The sequence below is a fragment of the Momordica charantia genome (genome assembly GCF_013281855.1).
Source record: "Momordica charantia cultivar OHB3-1 chromosome 9 unlocalized genomic scaffold, Mcharantia_2.0 BLBB01000009.1, whole genome shotgun sequence".
Classification (NCBI taxonomy): domain Eukaryota; kingdom Viridiplantae; phylum Streptophyta; class Magnoliopsida; order Cucurbitales; family Cucurbitaceae; genus Momordica; species Momordica charantia.
The window spans coordinates 11614436-11633378 of NW_028275167.1; the positions used below are offsets into that span (position 1 = coordinate 11614436).

The 18943-nt window shown below is 35.9% G+C and overlaps 1 protein-coding gene across 2 annotated transcripts in view; it reads left to right on the plus strand.

Annotated features, from left to right (window-relative positions):
- The first annotated feature begins 287 nt into the window (after nucleotides 1-287).
- Nucleotides 288-18943, plus strand: part of LOC111017054 (phosphoinositide phosphatase SAC3) — a 65169-nt gene continuing 46513 nt past the window's right edge. Inside the window, exons 1-9 of one of the 2 annotated variants that reach the window (XM_022292703.2) lie at nucleotides 288-1096; nucleotides 1599-1803; nucleotides 1894-2059; nucleotides 9726-9948; nucleotides 10713-10789; nucleotides 15443-15630; nucleotides 15708-15805; nucleotides 16016-16149; nucleotides 16306-16410. In XM_022292703.2, the coding sequence (XP_022148395.1) occupies nucleotides 908-1096; nucleotides 1599-1803; nucleotides 1894-2059; nucleotides 9726-9948; nucleotides 10713-10789; nucleotides 15443-15630; nucleotides 15708-15805; nucleotides 16016-16149; nucleotides 16306-16410 (1385 nt within the window). In that variant the 5' untranslated portion in view covers nucleotides 288-907. The remainder of the gene's footprint in view (nucleotides 1097-1598; nucleotides 1804-1893; nucleotides 2060-9725; nucleotides 9949-10712; nucleotides 10790-15442; nucleotides 15631-15707; nucleotides 15806-16015; nucleotides 16150-16305; nucleotides 16411-18943) is intronic. The other variant, XM_022292702.2, reaches the window with a different exon arrangement.

Below are 18943 nucleotides of genomic sequence, written 5' to 3' on the forward strand. Positions count from 1 at the left end.
TCTTATGTTATTCATTCACGCAGGCTTAGAAGTTAAAAGTTAATTTATAATCCAAGATGTGGAGGTGTAATAAAGTCCAAAAATAAAAAGATTATTTAATGAGAAAAGAAAGTAGAAACTGATTCAGCGACAGATACATTAATTAATCAAATACAAATGCATGATTACGCATTCATCAACTTATTAAATAATGACTCCAGATCACGAACACACCCCCACCCCCACCCCCTAACATATATATATATATTTTTTTTAGTAAATTATTAAAAATAAAAGGACGGCACGGTCACCCAAATTGTGGTCTTCATTTGATTACCTCCCCTGCCCCGGATCTGACCGGACAATTCCCCTCCCCTTCCCCTCTCCTCCTTTTCCATCTTTCTTGAACAAAAATTAACAAACTTCTTCCGTGATCTCACCTCTATAAAAGCTTCTCATATGCATATGTATGTATGTATGCATTGAGGACGTAATGTTGTACCATATGGAGTGGAATATTGTTTTGTTCGCTTGTTAATCATTTGGTTTCGGGAAATGAATGATACGATCAAGAACACAGCCGTTGTCTGCGTCTCAGCCAAACCATTCTAGTTCTTGAATGTTTATTTCAGGATGTTGTATTTGAAGCAGCCCAACATCATCGTTCTTCGGTGTTGCTGTTTCTGTATTTAAGGTGTCGGCGCTTCTGATTCCGTTTCCTTCCCCGTTCTAGCCTATGATGTGATGTGATATGATTTGATTATATCATATGATTTGTTTTTTCCTTCTCTCTTCTTCTTCTTCTTCTTCTTCAATTCAGTTCAATTTTTGATTTCTGCTCTGCTCTGATTTGCATGCTCTTCTCCTAGTTTCCCTGAGCCTGAGCCTGAGGTGCGAGGCTCGGGGGATCTCTTCAACTTTTCCACAAATGGCTTCCTTAGAGGCTGACCCTTTCGCTTCTCATCCCATGGCATCCTCTGAGAATAACTCATTCTCCACCTATCCTCTCCCATCACCGGAAAATGATACCTACTCCTACTCCGCCGCATCTTCTGACGACCTCCGTTCTGCTTCTCCTGCTTGTATGCACAAATTCAGGCTCTACGAGACTCGATCGGTAACTACACATCTCTTTTCAATTCATTCTTTACATACCCATATGCCCATATTCATCGTTTTAGTTACATTTCTTTCTTCTACAAAAACATACATACTTGTGCACCTGTTTGATGTTGTGTAACTTCCAGCTATCCAGACATCGACCCAGTGGCTAAATGTACTAGTGATCAGACTTAAAGCTTTGAGAGATTTCTCTACTGTAGTAAACTGTGTTTTTGCGTATCAATTTCCCAGGATTGTGTTATTTTTGTCATATTATGGTACTGAGACAAGTTGCGGTGGTATTTATAAGTACATTCCTGTACCTCACATTTTTCTTGCTTCCCTCTGAAGATTTTTTCCTCTGTAGACTATATAATCTTGGTTTAGTGAAGGTTGAAGAAACATTAAGTTGGTGATGTGATGTATGTCGCTTCTTAATGCGGTTGTCTAATTGTATTTATATATTTGTGGTGGTGTTCCTATTTATGATTCTTTTCTTGGTAAAATTTCTATTCTAGAAATTTTACATGATAGGAAGGGACAAGAGTAGAACACATTGGAGAGTGCTAAAAATTGACAGGATGGATTTTTCCGAGCTGAATATACGCGAAGACTCTGCTGTATATACAGAAAGGGAATGTTCTGATTTGCTGAGACGCATACATGAGGGAAATAAATCTACTGGCGGACTGAAGTTCGTGACCACTTGTTATGGTATTGTTGGTAAGCAAATCTTATCTTAAGTTTTAATTTTGCTTAAAAGTACCTGGTATTTTTATTGCGTTATCATTACACTCTTTCCTTTGGTTCTAGGGTTCATTAAATTTCTAGGACCCTATTACATGCTGCTTATTACAAAAAGACGTCAAATCGGTACCATCTGTGGTCATACTGTATATGCTGTTTCCAGAAGTGAGATGATTCCACTTCCAAATCCTGCTGTTTGGTCCACTATAGCCGTTTCAAAGAATGAGAACAGGTTCTTAGTCAATTTTGTTCTTCGATGTTTATTTCTAAGTGGTACAGTAGAAAGAAGCAGAGACTTTTACTCATAGTGACTTCTTAGGATCTTCATATTTTTAAAAATTGGGATTATGAAGTTTTAGAAATCTGTTATTTCATTTTTTTATTGAGGTCAAATTGATAACATTTCTCAATTTTCATATTCTTGATACTAGGCTTTCTAAGGGTGCATGGCCTTGGTCCGATATGAGGGAGTGGCTGATTTTCTCTCTTCTTGCTTAGTTCCTTCTCTCGTACTAGGCTTCCATAAGGGACTGGAACAAATTAGATCATTTCGTGTTTCTCCTGGGTCGATAACCTTCTCTTGGTACCTATGCCATTTAATTTTGAGACAATTTATAGAAGAGAGATGGAATACTATTTGTGTAGAGGGGTGGCTAAGGTTCAAGTTGGTTGGAAAACAAAAAAATTTTGAAGCAAGATTTGGAGAGATGGAGTACAGAGACATTTGGAGATCTTACCATTAAAAAGTGTCAACTTAATAAGGTTATTGGAAATTTTGACACCAAAGAAGAGTTAACTTCCAGAAGCAATCCTGACTTTATTTCTATGTATAATGGAAGCTTGAGCTGGTGGAAATCATTTCTTTAGAAAATAGGCTGTGGTCTCTGACGTGTAATATTTATTGTTCCGTAGGAAGTGATGAATGCTCCAATTTCTTTCACAAAATTACTAATGCCTGGTGGACAAAAGCTTTCATTTCGAAGGTGGTCAACAATCAAGGTGTGAGCTTGCTTACTAATAGCTAGATTAAGAGATAGGCGGTGAACTTTTACCAACTCTTTATACTTGAATGGACCGTGGACCATGGTCAATTAATCTTTGAAGTCTTCCATTGGGCCTGATGAGTAAAATGGACAGCAGATAGCTTATTGGTCCTTTTGGTACCTTTGAGATTTGGAACACAATAAAAAACTCGTGAAGTAACAAAGCACCTGCCAGTCTGACAGTTTTGTGATGGAATCTTTAAAAAGTGTTAGAAACATTCTCAAGCCAGATTTTATCCAAGTGTTCCAAGAATTTTTTTAGGAAGGAGTTTTTAATGCTTGTCTAGAAGTCAAACATAACATGATGAGAGAGTTCTGCCTTATTAGTTCGATGAACAAAATTATGACATATTTATTGAAGTTTTGCTGATAGAATTAAGCACGTTCTACCATCCACCATCATTGATCACCAATTTGCTCACGTTCTATCGGTACACATACTACCAACACCATTGCCAAAGCTTGGGGCTGTTCATCGGGATCCTGGCCTAGCATTTATTTGAGATTATCTCTCAATGGAAACCCAAAAAAGGAAACCTTCTGGCTGCCTATCATCGAGAAACTTCAAAGTCGACTCTGTAAGTGGAGCAGTTACTACATCTCTAAGGGGGGGAGACATACCATCCTACAATCCATCCTCACCAATCTACCCATCTACTACCTATCACTCTTCAAACTATCAGGCAAAGCTGCAGAGAAGATGGACAAAATCTTTAGAGATTTATTATGGGCCCTGGGAACAATGGCAAGCCCCACCTCATTAATTGGAGAAGAACACAACTACCAATCAATGAGGGAGGCCTCAGCATCGGAAACATAAGACATCGAAATTGTGCTCTTCTCTCTAAATGGGTGTGGCATTACTTAATCGAACCAAACCATCTTTGGAGGAGACTCATCTCAATAAAATACTATGAATCACTCACAAACCTTTGGCCCACCAATTACCATCCAAATCATAAAGGACCATTGTCTGCAATCACTCTACAAGCCAACTTTATTAAGGACATAGCCATCTGTCGGGTGGGGGACAAGAGCCAAATCAATTTTTGGTCTGATGGATGGTTAGCTCAGAGAACATTAGCCTCTCTCTTCCCGAATCTATTTGCTCTAGCCAAAAATAGGAGCGCCACTATTGGTGAACAATGGTCAAGAACCACCTCTTCATGGAACTATGGAGGAGGAGATTGATGACTGGATGCGATTAACCCATTTCTCCCATTTGCTCAGCCCGATTGGCCCCCCCTCTCGAGGATCAATGGAGTTGGCCCCCAGAGCCTTCGGGAACTTACACTACCAAATCTGCCTTGAATCTCCTCAACTCCCAACTTGATCAACTAGGCCCCACCCTTTACATGAGCCTATGGCATGGAAAATGTCCCAAGAAAATCAAATTCTTTTGTTGGGAGCTAAGTCATGGGGCTTTAAACACGCATGACAGGATACAGAAGAAGCACCCTCATATGTCTCTCCCCACACTGCTGTCACCTCTGTTATGGAGCGTCTGAAAAGGTCATCTCTTTATTAATTGTCCTTTCGCCATGCGCTTTTGGAACAGTCTGCTCTCGGATTTTGGATGGAAAACAACTTTCCACTCTCAGCCAGCCACCTTTTTTGATTGTATTTTGGCGAGTCATCCTTTCAAAAAAGGCAAAGCTATCCTGTGGGTTCAAATTGTTCGGGCTTTCTTGTGGTCTTTATGGTTAGAAAGGAACCATCAGGTTTTCTAAATTTTTTTTGATAGAGTTATTGTTCTAGCCTCGGGTTGGTGTAAATGTTTCTACCCCCTTTCAACAATTACTCTCTAAATGATCTTATTACAAGTTGGAGAGCTTTCTTGTAATTGCCTACGAGGCCTTTTGTATATTGCATACCATCAATGAAATATTTGTTTCATATATAAAAAAAAATCCTATGAACCATTAAAAAACTTCTATAGTTTCAACTTCATCTTCTTTCCTAACCCAAAAATTCTTTGGAGCTGCATTAGCAAGTTCTACTGTCTCCCTCGAGGGTCCCAACTACCCCAACTGTGGATTAAAGACCTTTGAACTGTCTTCTACAGGTTCATCCATTGAATGAATCATTGAGTAAGCCTTGCAAACAAGAAGTCACTGATCATTTCCCAAAAAATTGACCAAGCAAATTTATTGAAACCAACAAGCACATAAATAACTTTCGTCCGCCTGAAGAGAGCCAAGCAACTAATTCCAGAAGCCAACAAAGCATGGAGCGTTTTTTCTAAATACGACAAGTCCCATGTTCATCTCTGACTTGCTTGAAGAACCTAGCATGAAGGGGAAGGTGCAAACAATCTACCAGTGCGCTCTTGAACCAATGGAGTTGGGACTCATGAAGAGGAAGATGAACGTTCTTTGAATCTTTAACAGAACAATGATCATTTTCACTCCAAACCCAATAAAACTTGTTCCCAATACAGAAACTTTTCGAATCCATCCTTTCTAAAACCTTAAAACCAAATCGAAAACAAATCTTAACGATGAACTTAACTTGAGACCTACGATGAGGCAAACTCGAAAACAGGACTAATCTAAGAGAAAGACCAACTTGATCTGGAGAAAACCTTGAAGAACCTGTTTGTTTTGAATTAAAGTTGTTCGAAAATATCTTCTTTCCATTGTATTCTCATAAATTAAGTTTTACTTTAAAACGCTAACTAATTTAGAAAACATCAAAGAAAATGCATAAAAAAAGAAAAATATTTTCTTTGTTTTTGAAAAAGAAAATGCGGATTTCAAAGAGTTCTTTTGGAAACCTTTCACCTTCTTTTGTCAACAGTCAGATCTGGTTTTGATTAATTTCAGAAATGAATATTGGTTCTTGCAGCCATTTTGATTGTGGGTAGTTAAAAAGCCTTGGTTTAGAGTTAAGGAGGTTGGCCTGTTTTTCCTTTTGGCCGCAGCAGATCTTTTAGTGTTTTTCTAAAGTATTTCGGTAGTTGTGGGATCCAAACAGTACTTTTGGTGTAGAATTTGAAGCGTCTCTTCATGGATTTAATTGCTTCTTCAATACCTTCTCGGCTTTCAAGGCTTTTTGTGTGGCGCGTGTTTTATTGCATATTGATTGGATGTTCTTCATTTATGCTTGGTTAATAAAGTTGTCCGGGTGGATTTTTATTCAAACCTTGTCGCGGAATTCGAAAAGTCTCTTTGTAAACTTTTAATTAATTCGTGGAGCATCCAATGGTGGGTGGTTCAGATTCACGAGGGGACAATATTTCCTTCTCTCTCTTCTTTGGTTTCAGAAGTTGAGAAGGCTCTTATTGTATTTGCTTCTCTTATTTATAGCAAGGGTTTACTGAAGCTCTCTGTAACAACCGAAAAAAAAAAATATATATATAAATATATATATTTAAATTATTATTTTTATTTAGTTGTTTTCTTTATTTTCTCAAAAAAATATATATATATAAATTTTTGTTTTAAAAATTATTTTTAAAAGATAATTTGTTCTTAGAATTCGAAAAAAAAAATAAAAAGAAAGAGTTTTATTAAATCTTTATCTTTTTATTATCCTTTTTAAATAAGGATTCACTAGGGTTTGTTATAAAAGCTCTTAAACCCTAGGTTTTATTTTCTTAAAACTGTTTGACATAGTTTTCTCTCAAAGAGAAAAAGAAAAGAAAAGAAGAAGAGTTTTGGTATTTTCTCTCAAAGATCGGTAAGATTTTCTTCCTCATTGTTTTAGTTTATTTTTCTTGATTTGTAGTTCTTTAATTCAGTTTATTGGGAAAAGTTTTGAGGTCTTTGTTTTATTCTAAGGATTTTTTACCCTCAAAATTTTCTAGAATTTCTGGTTTGAATTTTTTTGTTTATAAGACTGTTTTTGGTCTATTTTGAGGCTCTTTTTACATAAAAAGTTTACCTATTTGTATCCTATAAATTATAGTTTGTTGTTATGATTTTTACATGAAAAATTATATGTTTTTACCAAATTTTAAAGGTTTTCTATAAAGTTTTCAGATCTGATTTTTCTATAAAAATTAATAAATTGTTAATTGTTTTATGGAAAATTCTTGGAAGTTTGATTTTATAAAACAGAAAAATTTTCAGATTTAAAATCCCCAAATTTTCAATTGTTTAGAAGGTTTTTAAGCTGGTTTTATTAAGAAACTTTTTGTAAATTTAGTTCGTATTGATTTATATCGATTCTTGTAATTTTAATGGTTGTTATGGTGGATTTTAGAGGCTTTTTAACATAATTTTCAGATCTGGTTTTGTAGTCCCAAATCCATACTTTCCTAATTATTTTGCATAAAAAAGTGTTTTGAATGGGAAAATTGGGTAGATAAGATTTGGGTTAGTAATTGGTTGAATTTTAAATCCTTGGATATGATTTAAGATTTGATATTTGTTGTTTCTAGGCCTCTAAGTCGACAACTACGAAGAAGTTAATTAGATTCGTAGGATTTCTGAAAGAGGTAAGTAATTTGTCATATCCCTTCGAAAAAGTATTGTAAGTGATTGACCGTATCCTTTCGAAAAGTATTGTAAGTAATTTGTCATATCCCTTCGAAAAGTATTGTAAGTGATTTACCGTATCCCTTTGAAAAATGTTGTCAGTGATTTGCCATATCTTTTCCAAAACTAAAATGTATTTTGGATTTGATACGACGATTTGAAATTGATATCTTGCATATGAAATTCAAGTTTTATTATGGATTTGAAAACTAATTTGGCAATTGAAATTATGTTTATTTGCAAAGTATTTGAAGTATTGTTAAATGATTTGATAAAGTTTTGTTTAGATTTATTTAAAGGTTTGAAATTGATATTTTGTTTATTTGTGAAATATTTGAAATCATGTTTTAGATGATTGATAAAGTTTGTTTTAAATTAGTTCAATGTTTTGAATTAATTTAATATTGAAAGTAAGTATTTGTTTTGCATGATTTTGTTTTGAGGAATGTTTCGCTTATTTGGGCAGTAGCCTAATTTGGAATTGATGGATTTCTGTTCTGCCTTATTTGTGGGAAGACACTTTTGTGATTTGGAATTCCTTGGGAATGAAGATTCATGTGTGTGTTATTCACTTACATGGCCTCACACTTAAGTAACTCTGTTCTGGTCGATATTATTTCGACAACTCTGTTCTGGTCGATATTAATTTGACAACTCTGATAGAAGCTTCTGATTGATTGGTGTTACCGATGGATAACCACATATGTTCTGTAGGCTACCCAAATAATGCAACCTTCCACTCTGATTTTGAAAGTATGAATGAATGTAAGATTGTTTTGAATGTTTGAATGATTTAGTTATTTAAAAGTTTGAAAGTTGTATCAAGTGTTTTAGAATGAACTTTGAAAGTTTTGATCGAAAGAAAGTTTGTTTTGAAGGATTTGAAATTTGATCGAATGAAAGTTTGTTTTGAATGAATGGAAGTTTGTTTTGAAAGAATGAAAGTTTGTTTTGAATGACTGGAAATTTTATCTTATTTGAAGTCTTTGTTTGCGAAAATCTAGTTTATTTTTGAAAGTTTTGAAAATTGTACTAAATATTTTTAAAGGACTTTAAAAGTTTTGATTTGTTCGTATTTTTGTTTACGAATGTAATGAAAGGAAAATGAATTTTGAAATTCGATATGGAAATTGCTTATTGAGTATTTTTGTACTCATTTTTTCTTTGTTTTTCTAAATGTTTTCAGATGAAGGTTCAAGTGACTGCTCAGATAGTGATTGAGGAATAGCGTTTTGGCATGAGGAGTTGAAATCTTTAGTATTTTCCATTGTTTTTAGCTTATGAGAACGTAGTTAGTTCTGGTAGTTATTCCTTGGCTTTATTATAGTTTTAAAAGTTTTTTTTTGGTGTCAAAGTTGGACTTGTCCTTATCTTTTGTCATAGTATCGTATTAAATAAAGAAGTCTTTCCGTTAATTTAATGTTTAGTTGGTTATGTTTCCGCATTTTGTCAGAATGACCGTATTGGAAAATACGGGTTGTTACACTCTCTTTGTTACTAAGAGATTTGAGTAGCTTTCCTTGGCAGTATGGATAAAGATACTCCCCTGGATATTTCTAAAGAATTCATAGTTGCTACCCTCAAATACATCTCTAGTCTTTCTCCTTCGGAATTGGATGCATACTTAGTTTTTCTTGATTTTGAGCTTGTCAAGCTTCGCAAAGAAGGGGAGGTGATGCTAGAAGAGCACTATAGAAAAGTGTTGGCGATTCAAGTTGATCGGGAAAGAGAAATAGTTGAAATTCGAACCACATTTTCTCAATATCTCAATGTCCTTTTTCCAGATGTTAAAGATATTGATGAAGTTGCTAGCGTGCCTGAAGTTAAAGATTCTTAATGTTTTTTTTGTGTCCTTGCATCTTGTTGGATCGTTTTGCTAATAGTTCGCAGGGTCTTTTTGGCTTTTATTGTCTCTTCATGATTTGTATTGCTCCTAGTTAGGCCTCTTTTTTATTTCTTTTCTCTTTTTGTCTCTCTCCTCCAGGAGTTTGTATCCTTGAACCCTTTTTCATTTTCATATATCAATGAAAGTTGTTTCTTGTCAAGGTTTATGCGTTCAAAAACAGTTTTTTAATTTTTAGAAACAAAAATTAGTTATTAAAACAGTCCCTAAATAATCCCACAAGCTAAAGTAATATTTTCATTATGTCAAATGCTGTAGATGATTATAATTGTTTCAAAAATCAATCTTCTCATAGTTACGTTTGTAACCAAAGTTATTCGATTTTGCATTTCTGTTGATTGGATCATGTTAGTGATTTTTTGGTTAAACAAAGAAATCCTTTTAGTGAAGGAAACTGAATTGGAGGTTTCCTGTAACTATTAATGACTCAACTAATCTACTATTTCTTTTTCACTTGTTTCTTGATGCTAGATACAAGAAGCTCCTATGCACAGTGGATCTCACAAAGGACTTCTTTTTCAGCTACTCATACCAAGTTATGCGCAGTCTTCAAAAGAATATATGTGACAATGAGACAGGTGACGTCCTTTATGAAACCATGTTTGTCTGGAATGAATTTTTGACTCGTGGAATCCGAAACCACTTGCATAACACCATTTGGACAGTTGCTTTGGTCTATGGCTTTTTCAAGCAGGTGAGTAATTGGTGCTTCTTGGATAGCCTACACTAATATCATAAGATTAGTTTACTAAGGACCCATTTGGTCATGTTCTCATTTCTCGTGTCTTGTTTCCTCTTTTTTAATAAAAAAAAACAATATAAATATATTGCAATATCAAAGAGAAATTACAATATAAATAGCCTTTTGAGAGGGCTATCTCTCTCCCAAGAACTTTCTCAAATTCATCACCTTCAAATATTCTCCAAAATACTCTCCTTCTGTCCCTACTACTTCTATTTATAACAAACTCACCCCTAACTAATTACTATAATGCCCCTACCTACAATACTAATACTATTGGAAAACTAACCCTAATAGGACTCTCACACAGAATTACTCAAATAAACTAATTGCAGCATATATAAAACTTAAAAGGAAAGACAATCCATTAATCCCAACTTCTTCTAAAACTCTTCTTACATCAAACTTCTAAGATTGATGCTCTGCTTCCCAACTTTGTTATTATGTTATGAAATATTGTACTTTAATTAAAAGCTAATGAGGAGACGGAAATTTGTTGTTTATTGGATTGATATTGTTAACATATGATTGAAGTTGATGCTGGTTGTTCACTGTGGCTGACTGCTAGGATAAATAATATTGTTATTTATTGTTTGATAAATGGTGCCATCACTTGAGTATTTTCCTGTGCTATTTATTTGGAGATAGCAGTTTAATTTCATTGTTAGCTGTCTCATTTTATTTTACAAAGGGGACTTGTTCTTTCTTGCTCATAGGCTACACTATCTCTAGATGGGCGAGATTTTAAGTTGACCCTCATTGCTAGACGTTCTCGTCATTATGCTGGAACAAGGTATGGGCAGTTAGGCTTTTTCTCTTTGGATAACTATACTTGTCATTCGATTGTAAGTTGATAAGAAGAAAGTTGGATTGGCTTTCTTTTGTTTGTTACTATTCCGTGATATTAAATATATTTCTTGAACCTTTTATATTCTATTCTCTTGGTTCTCATGGTGAATATTCCGTATTTTGGCCGTGAAGATATCTATTGCGAGTATTCATGCAAGATATCTATTGAGAACATTTTGATTTTTTGATTTTTTATTTTCAAAAACAATATACTAACTTTTCATTGATGGTATGAAAAGGAACAAGAAATAGTTCAAAGATACAAACTCGAAAGAGTGAAAAGGAAGGCAGAAAACAAAAATTACAAAAAATGAAAGTGTTGAATACAAAGAACTACAAAGGATTAATAAAAGCACCCCAATTATTGAAGATAAGATTAGGGGAATAATTAGAAAAGGAACAAGTAAGAGAACACGGATGAGAAGCCTTGAAATTAGCTGAATTGAGGTATTCAAGCACGAATCTGTTCTTTCCTTCGAAAATCCTCAAGTTCATCTCGAACCATTTTTTTTTTTTTTTTGAACAAGATACAAACTTTTCATTGAAGGTATGAAAATGAAAAAGAATTGTTCAAACATACAAACTCCCGAAGGAGCGAGACAAAAATCAAAAGAAACAACCTCCCTAGAGAGAAGAATGCATCAACTCACTGCCCTCCTATGCTGAAGTTTTGGTAAGCAACAAGGGGAGAACTTTGTGCAACAAAGAAAATTAGCACCACCAGGGAAAAGGTAATGCTCTGATCCCTCCTGTTTTTGGAAAGCCGATTGACAAACCACTGGAAAATCAAAATTCCTTTTGGATTAAAAAGGATCATGAGGTGGTGGAGATGGATTGTAATAACTTAATAGTTATTTAAAAAGCGTAATCCTCAAGACGATTGGAAACTAATTCCGATTACTGTAAAGAAAGAGTTCTCTCAAAGTTGTTTGATTAATACTTTCATGGAGGATAGAGCACCGCTGAAGTTTGAGGATAATAGATTGTTGGGAAACTAGATAACAGATGGGAGATGGAAGAGATTGGGTAATTTCCATGTGAAAATAGAAAGATGGGCCTTCGTGAAGCATAGTAGGGAGGGGGTAGTCAAAGGATATGTTGGATGAATCAATCTTCAAGGCCTATTGTTGAAACACTGGACCAAGCGATCCTTTGAAGTATTAGGCACTTTCCTAGGTGGCTTGGAGGAGGTCTCCTTGAAATCCCTGAATCTACTTGAGTGTTCGAATTTCCCTTTCGTTCTTACAATGCATGGATGAATAACAACGACTACGTTGAGTTAATTGAAGCAACACTAGCAACTAATAGATCTTTTGGCTAGGCAGGTTATGCTTTATCTTTGAAGTTGAGGAATCTGAAGGGAGTTATCAAACGGTGGAACATTTTTTTTTTTTTTGATATGAAACAAATATTTCATTGATGGTATAAAATATACAAAATGCCACACGGGCAATTACAAGAAAGCTTTTCAACTTGTAATAAGATCATTTAGAGAATAGCTGCTAAAAGGGGTAGAAACATTTACACCATCCGAGAGCTAAGGTAATAATCCTATCAAAAAATAAATCAAAAGGGAGAGCCTTGTCATTAAAAACCTTGTTGTTTCTTTCCAACCAAAGACTCCAAAAGAAGGCCCGAGCAAACTGTATCCATAGAGTTAGTTTCCTTCTCTTAAAAGGGTGTCCCGCCAATATCTGGTCAAGAAAGATAGTTGGATTTGTGTGTAGGGGAGTTTCCCATCCAAAAGCTGCGAGTAGATGGCTCCAAAATCAATATGCGAAATCACATTGAGTGAATAAATGACCCTGTGTTTCTGTAGCTTTAAAATAGAGAAGGCAGCAGTTTGGGGATAGGGTGATGTGGGTGAGTTTTTTCTGTAGTCTATCATGGGTGTTGATCGCCCCATGATTAAGTTCCCAGTAGAAGAACTTGACTTTCCTAGGGCATCTCCCTTGCCAAATTCGAGGGAAGAGGGTGGAGGCAGTGAGATCTTTGTTAGTGGTGAGAATGCGATAGGCAGATTTTGTAGAAAAAGATCTGGTGGTTTCCAAAGGCCATGTCCATTGGTCATCAAGAGAGGTGGGGGTGGATGTATCTAGTATATGGTAGAGGGCCAGCCAATCAGAGAGCTCATCATCTTTAAGTGGTCTGCGAAAGTTGTAATCTTAGGAGGCTGTAGAGTGAGACCAAAGTTCAGAAATAGTGGCTTCTTAGTTCTTTGTTGGTCGAAATAGCATAGGGATTGGGATAGAGGCTGTTCAGAGTGCCTTGAGAGAGCCATTTATCGTGCCAGAAACTGAGGACACTTCTTTCACCCACTTTGCAAATAGAATATGTCCTGAAAATGCTGATTTGCTTAGAAATTCCATTCCATGGCCCCTTAAAACAATTTCTACGATTTGATGGCCAGGTATCTGAGAGTGAGCCATTGTATTTGGCCGCAATGAGTCTCCTCCATAGGTGGTTTGGCTCTGAAATGAATCTCCAAATCCATTTAGATAATAAAGCTCGGTTCCTTTGGTTGAGTTACCAACGCCAAGGCCTCCTTCGTGTAGCGGTAGTTGGGTGCGGGTCTAGTTGATAAGATGGGGCTTGCCATTTGAGTTCGGTCCCTCCCAAAGGAAATCTCTGAAGATTTTACTAAGACGATCTGCAACCTTTCCAGGTAGCCTGAAAAGGGAGAGGTTATAGATAGGGAGATTTGTGAGGACAGATTGTAAGATAGTGAATCTGCCTCCTTTGGAGATGAAAAGGTTGTTCCATTTACTTAGCTGATGCTGGAGCTGAAGGCCAGTGGAACATTATGAACGAGAAGCAGCTGAAGGCCAAAGAAAATTTTATCCTAGAAGAAACTGCAGAAATTGAGAGTAAGGGTGAACCTAGTGGCATTTCCGAGACAGAAGTTGCTAAAAGACGTACTTTGAAGATAGATCTCTTGAATCTTTATATGGAGGAGGAGAGGAAGTTAATCCAGAAATGTAAACTGCATTGGCTGAAGGAAGGGACAAGAACACAGGTTTTTTCCATCGAATTTTGGCTGCAAGGAAGAGAAAAGCACTCATTACCGAATTAGTTGATGAGCAGAATCATGTTCTTGTTTTTCTTTTCAAGGTTTGTATGATTGCACTACCATTCCTCGCTTGATACCTGTTGGTCTAGAATGGCGGCCTATTTCTACCATCAATAGAGAACACATAGAACGAAATTTTGAGGAATTGGAAATTGTTTCAGCCTTAAAAAGTCTCGGCAGTAACAAGGCTCTTGGCCTGATGGATTCACATTTATTTTTTTTTTCCTAACAAGAAACAAATTTTCGTTGATGATATGAAAAGGAAGAAAAATATTCAAAATACAACCTCTCAAAAGAAGCAAAAAGGATGTAAAACAACCAGCTAGGAACAAGAATGTAAAAAATACAAGATAATAGAACCAAAAAACCAAGACTACATTCATCAAGTTCCAAAAGCAAACTGAAAAATCTAATGATTGGATGAGCAGAGAATTGAAAAACTTTCTTTCACAAAGCTTGCAAAAATAGAGAGACTATTTGCTGGAGAGAGACCAAAAAAGATTGATTGATGAAATAGAACTTTGAGATCCTGAAAAAATTTTGCTGGAAATTCATATAATTCTCTAGCCCGAATAGCTTAAATCTCCCAACTTCTTATAGATTGCACTTCTAAGGTAGTCTCTTACTATAAATGCCTCTTGACCAATGCTAACAAAACTGCTTACGATAATAAATGCAAACTACAAAAAGCTATCACCCTAGTAATAACAACCAATCAGTCGAGGTAAAGGGCAATCAGCCCCCTTCTAGACCCGACAAACATTCAAATGACTGCCTCAAAATTTGTGATTCCAACACTGGCAATATAAAAATAGGACGAAACAAAGAAACAACATTAGGCCACTGTCTGGAGAACGAGAGGCGACGGTAACGACGACAGTGGTGTATCGCAATGGAAAGCTGCAAGAGATGAACCAAATTTAAAAAAAAAAGAGGCAACAGGGTGCAAAGTCTTGCTGTACAACGACTGTCGGTGAAGGAGGCGACGTCTCCTCACTATGTGGCGTGCGAAGGAGGAAGCAAAGATTGCCTAAGAAGGCAGCGACTACGTCTGAAGGTAGCAGCTGCGACATTGACGACGTTATTGGGGTTTTTTCCGGGTGAAGGATGCGTGACAGCTAGTGTCTTCTAGGAAGGATGTGTGACAACGTGCAAGGGGTTTTGCCGTAATTTATCTTGAGAAGAAGGCCAATTCTAGCGAAATTAGGCTGTAATACCATGAAGCTATGTATGAGAAAGGTTTTTCTTATCCTTGAGGGGTGAGATAGACTCAAATATATACAAGGAAGATTCTTAATCATATGTGCTTAGAAGTAAGCAATCAATATAAACCTATATGGAAAGGAAAATTACAAAATATACAAGAGAACAATCAAATAATTCCTAATTTAATTCTTAATTTACAGCTTGATTTTATACAGGGATCAACACTGATTATAATAAATTTCTTCGGTTTATTTTGGTTCACTGAATGGAGTCTATGCACATAATTATCAGCCATTTAAAATTTTTTTCCATCTCTTGTAGGTATTTGAAACGAGGTGTGAATGAAAAAGGTAGAGTGGCAAATGACGTCGAGACTGAACAAATTGTTTTTGAGGATGTTCCTGAAGGGGTTCCCATGCAATTGAGTTCTGTTGTTCAGAATCGTGGCTCAATCCCTCTTTTCTGGTCACAGGAAACTTCTCGCTTAAACTTAAGACCTGACATCATACGTATGACTTTAATTCAGTTGTACTTGTTTTTAATCTGCTCATGTATTATCCTCTTAACCCAAATTTGTCTTTTCCAGTGTCAAAGAAGGACCAAAATTATGAAGCAACCAGACTTCATTTTGAAAATCTTGCCAAAAGATATGGAAACCCCATAATTATATTGAACCTCATAAAGGTACTTGGTTTAAATTGATATATTTTATGCTTGCTAATATCCGTTATGATAGTTAAATATGGATGCAATGGAAGATGCATCACGTTGTGTTACAGCCTCAAGAGGAGAGAGTGAGGGAAAATAGTAGGAAACCCTGTAGTTGTTTCCTGATTCTAGCTTTAATTCAATTAACATCTGTCCCAAGTGATATTTGGCTTTTTGTGTTAACAGACACGTGAGAGAAAGCCACGGGAGTCTATTCTTCGTGCTGAGTTTGCCAATGCGATTGACTTCATTAATAATGATTTTTCTGAGGAGAACCGTCTTAGGTTTCTTCATTGGGATCTGCACAAGCATGTTCGGAGGTCTGTGTCTTGTAAGACGAGTTTTGTGAAGTTGTTTAAAATTTATTGTTCAAGTGATTTCTACGTGTGACATATTCTGTCTGTTGTCCTTCAATTAAAAATTTTATCCAGAGGAAAACTAACTTTAGTTTTAATATTTCTCCTCCCAACATCCAGTAAAGCTACAAATGTTCTACTGCTTCTGGGAAAGGTGGCTGCTTTTGCATTGACACTTACAGGATTCTTTTATTGTCAAGTTACTCCAGCTTTAAGATCTGATAGGTATTCAATTTTCCCATTATTTTTGTATGCTTTGTACATTTTAGTTCTAGTGACTTTCTTGGCCATTTGTGTGATGCAACATGCAAGTATATGTGTGAACGTGAAATTTGATTACATAAAATATCTCATCCTTGTGTCAAGGAATGCAGCATAGTACTTCAGATTAGAAGCCTTGATATGATTTCATTGTTTGGTTATTGTGTAATGACATGAATCAATTCATTACTTAAGGGAATAAAATCTATCATGAAAGTTGGTGAAATACCATAGTTTTTTTGCGTACAGCATTATAAAGAGGCATGTAATAAAAGATGGTTTGTTCTTTTGCTTGCAGCTTCCAACTTGCTAATGGTCAAATAATCTGATCCTCAGTAATCTTGGCTGATTACATGGATTCTCATACACTATTTTTAACTTTTGCTTCTGTCCGCTACTATGCTTCATGCATGCTCACTTGGTCTAACTTATTTGCCTTTATCTGGAGTAAAGGTAAGGTTATCGTTGATCAAGGATTTTTGAACAAATACAGGCTTCTCATTGATATAATGAAAAGAAACAAAAAATGCTCGAAGGAAACAAACTCCTAAAAGGAGTAAAAAAACAAAAATAAAAAAGTACAAAGCTTCGGAAAGATTTGCAAAGCATTTTTATTCTAATATTTTGATAAGAAACCAAAAATTTCATTGAGAATAATGAAAACATAAAACATATACACAGGCATACAAAAAACAAAAGCCCTGACAGAGGAGTCCAATCTAAAGAGAAAGGGCTTTCAATCCAAAAGAATAGAACCTATCTAAAGAAAGGGCTTCCAATCCAAAAGAATAGAACCTAGCTGATAATTACAAAAATAAAACTTAGAGATAAAGCCCCATAAAGAGACATTAAATCTAATAAGATCCCAAACAGACTCGTGGCCTCGAGAAAAAAACTTAGAGATTTGCAAAGCATTCAAACCCGTGGCCTCGAGGAAAAGCATATAAAGGAATTGGTGTAAACCAATCAGAATGGAAACTTGAAAAACAATTCTTATTCCTTCAGCAGACCCGGCTTGGCCTTTTATAGGTTGCCTAGCGAATGACTACCAACTAACTAATAAAACCAACGGCTATAATAACTACCAATAATAAAAGGTTTTAACTACTAACAACCAACGGCTATATTCTTAGTAACTAACATTACATCAGATTCCCTCCGTCCAAAAAGAAAACTTGTCCTCGAGTTTAGTTGGCTAGAGTAAATGCATCCGCGGCTTGGTAGTCGTAGATATCAGCAACATTGAATATTGGAGTTATTCGAAGATCGTCGAGTAGATTAACTTTGTATGCATTATCACCATACTTTTGAAGTATCTCAAATGGTCCGATCTTCTTGTTGCTTAATTTGTTTTAAGTCCCTTTGGGATAGTGCGATTTCTTCAGATACACCATGACCAAGTCCCCGATTTCAAATGTTTTCTTCCTTCTATGTGTATCTGCTGCAGTTTTGTAAGAGGCTGCTGCTTTTGTAAGATTATCCGTGACTTTCTTGTGTAGCTCCACTATTCTTTCGGCCATAAGTTCTGCTTCCTGGTTAAGATCAATAGAAGATGGTAAATTAGCAAGGTCTACAGTAACCCTAGGGAGTTTTGTATAAACAATGTCAAAGGGGGACTTCCTATGTATCGATTCTGCATATGATTGTAAGCAACTTCAGCTTGCGCCAATGTAAGATCCCATTGCTTTGGCTTAGTCCCTCCTAGACATCGTATAAGGTTGCCCAAAGTTCTGTTTGTGACCTCCGTTTGGCCATCCGTTTGAGGGTGGTTGGTGGTGCTAAATTTCAATACTGTATCAAATTTTTTTCAAAGCGTTTTCCAGGAGTGGCTCAAGAATTTTACATCTCGATATGAAACAATTGTTTTTGGGATACCATGTAGTCTTACTATCTCACGAAAGAAGAGATTAGCAATGTAAATGTCTTTTTACATGGCAAGAAATGAGACATCTCGCTAAACCGATCCACAACTACAAGAACCGAGTCATGTCCATGTTGTGTCTTAGGGAGTCCGAGGATAAAGTCCATGGACAAGTCCTCCCATATTGATTGAGGAATGGGAAGCCTCCACTATGTAAGTCTTTAATCAAGGTTTCTCGTAGGGATGTGTGTGGTATACATAATCGATCTCCTTTAAAGAGAGCCATCAATGATGTGAAAATCATTGGAATTAACATGAGTGATACACTGGTTCCAAATATGATTGAAGTCACTATCATGTTCATAAGTAGAAGGTAAGTGATCAAAGACAATAACTTGTCCCGATAGAAGTGTTAAGAGGCTTGCTTTCCTACTAAGCGCATCTGCCACCTTATTAGTTATCCCAGCCTTGTGTTTTATTACAAAATCAAACTTCTGCATAAAGGGAATCCAGCAGGCATGCATTCTATTTATCGTTTTTTGTGTTTGTAAATATTTGAGGGAGAAGTGATCCGTGAAAAGTATGAACTCCTTTCCAATGGATAATGCTCCCATTGTTTAAGGCTCTTATTAATGC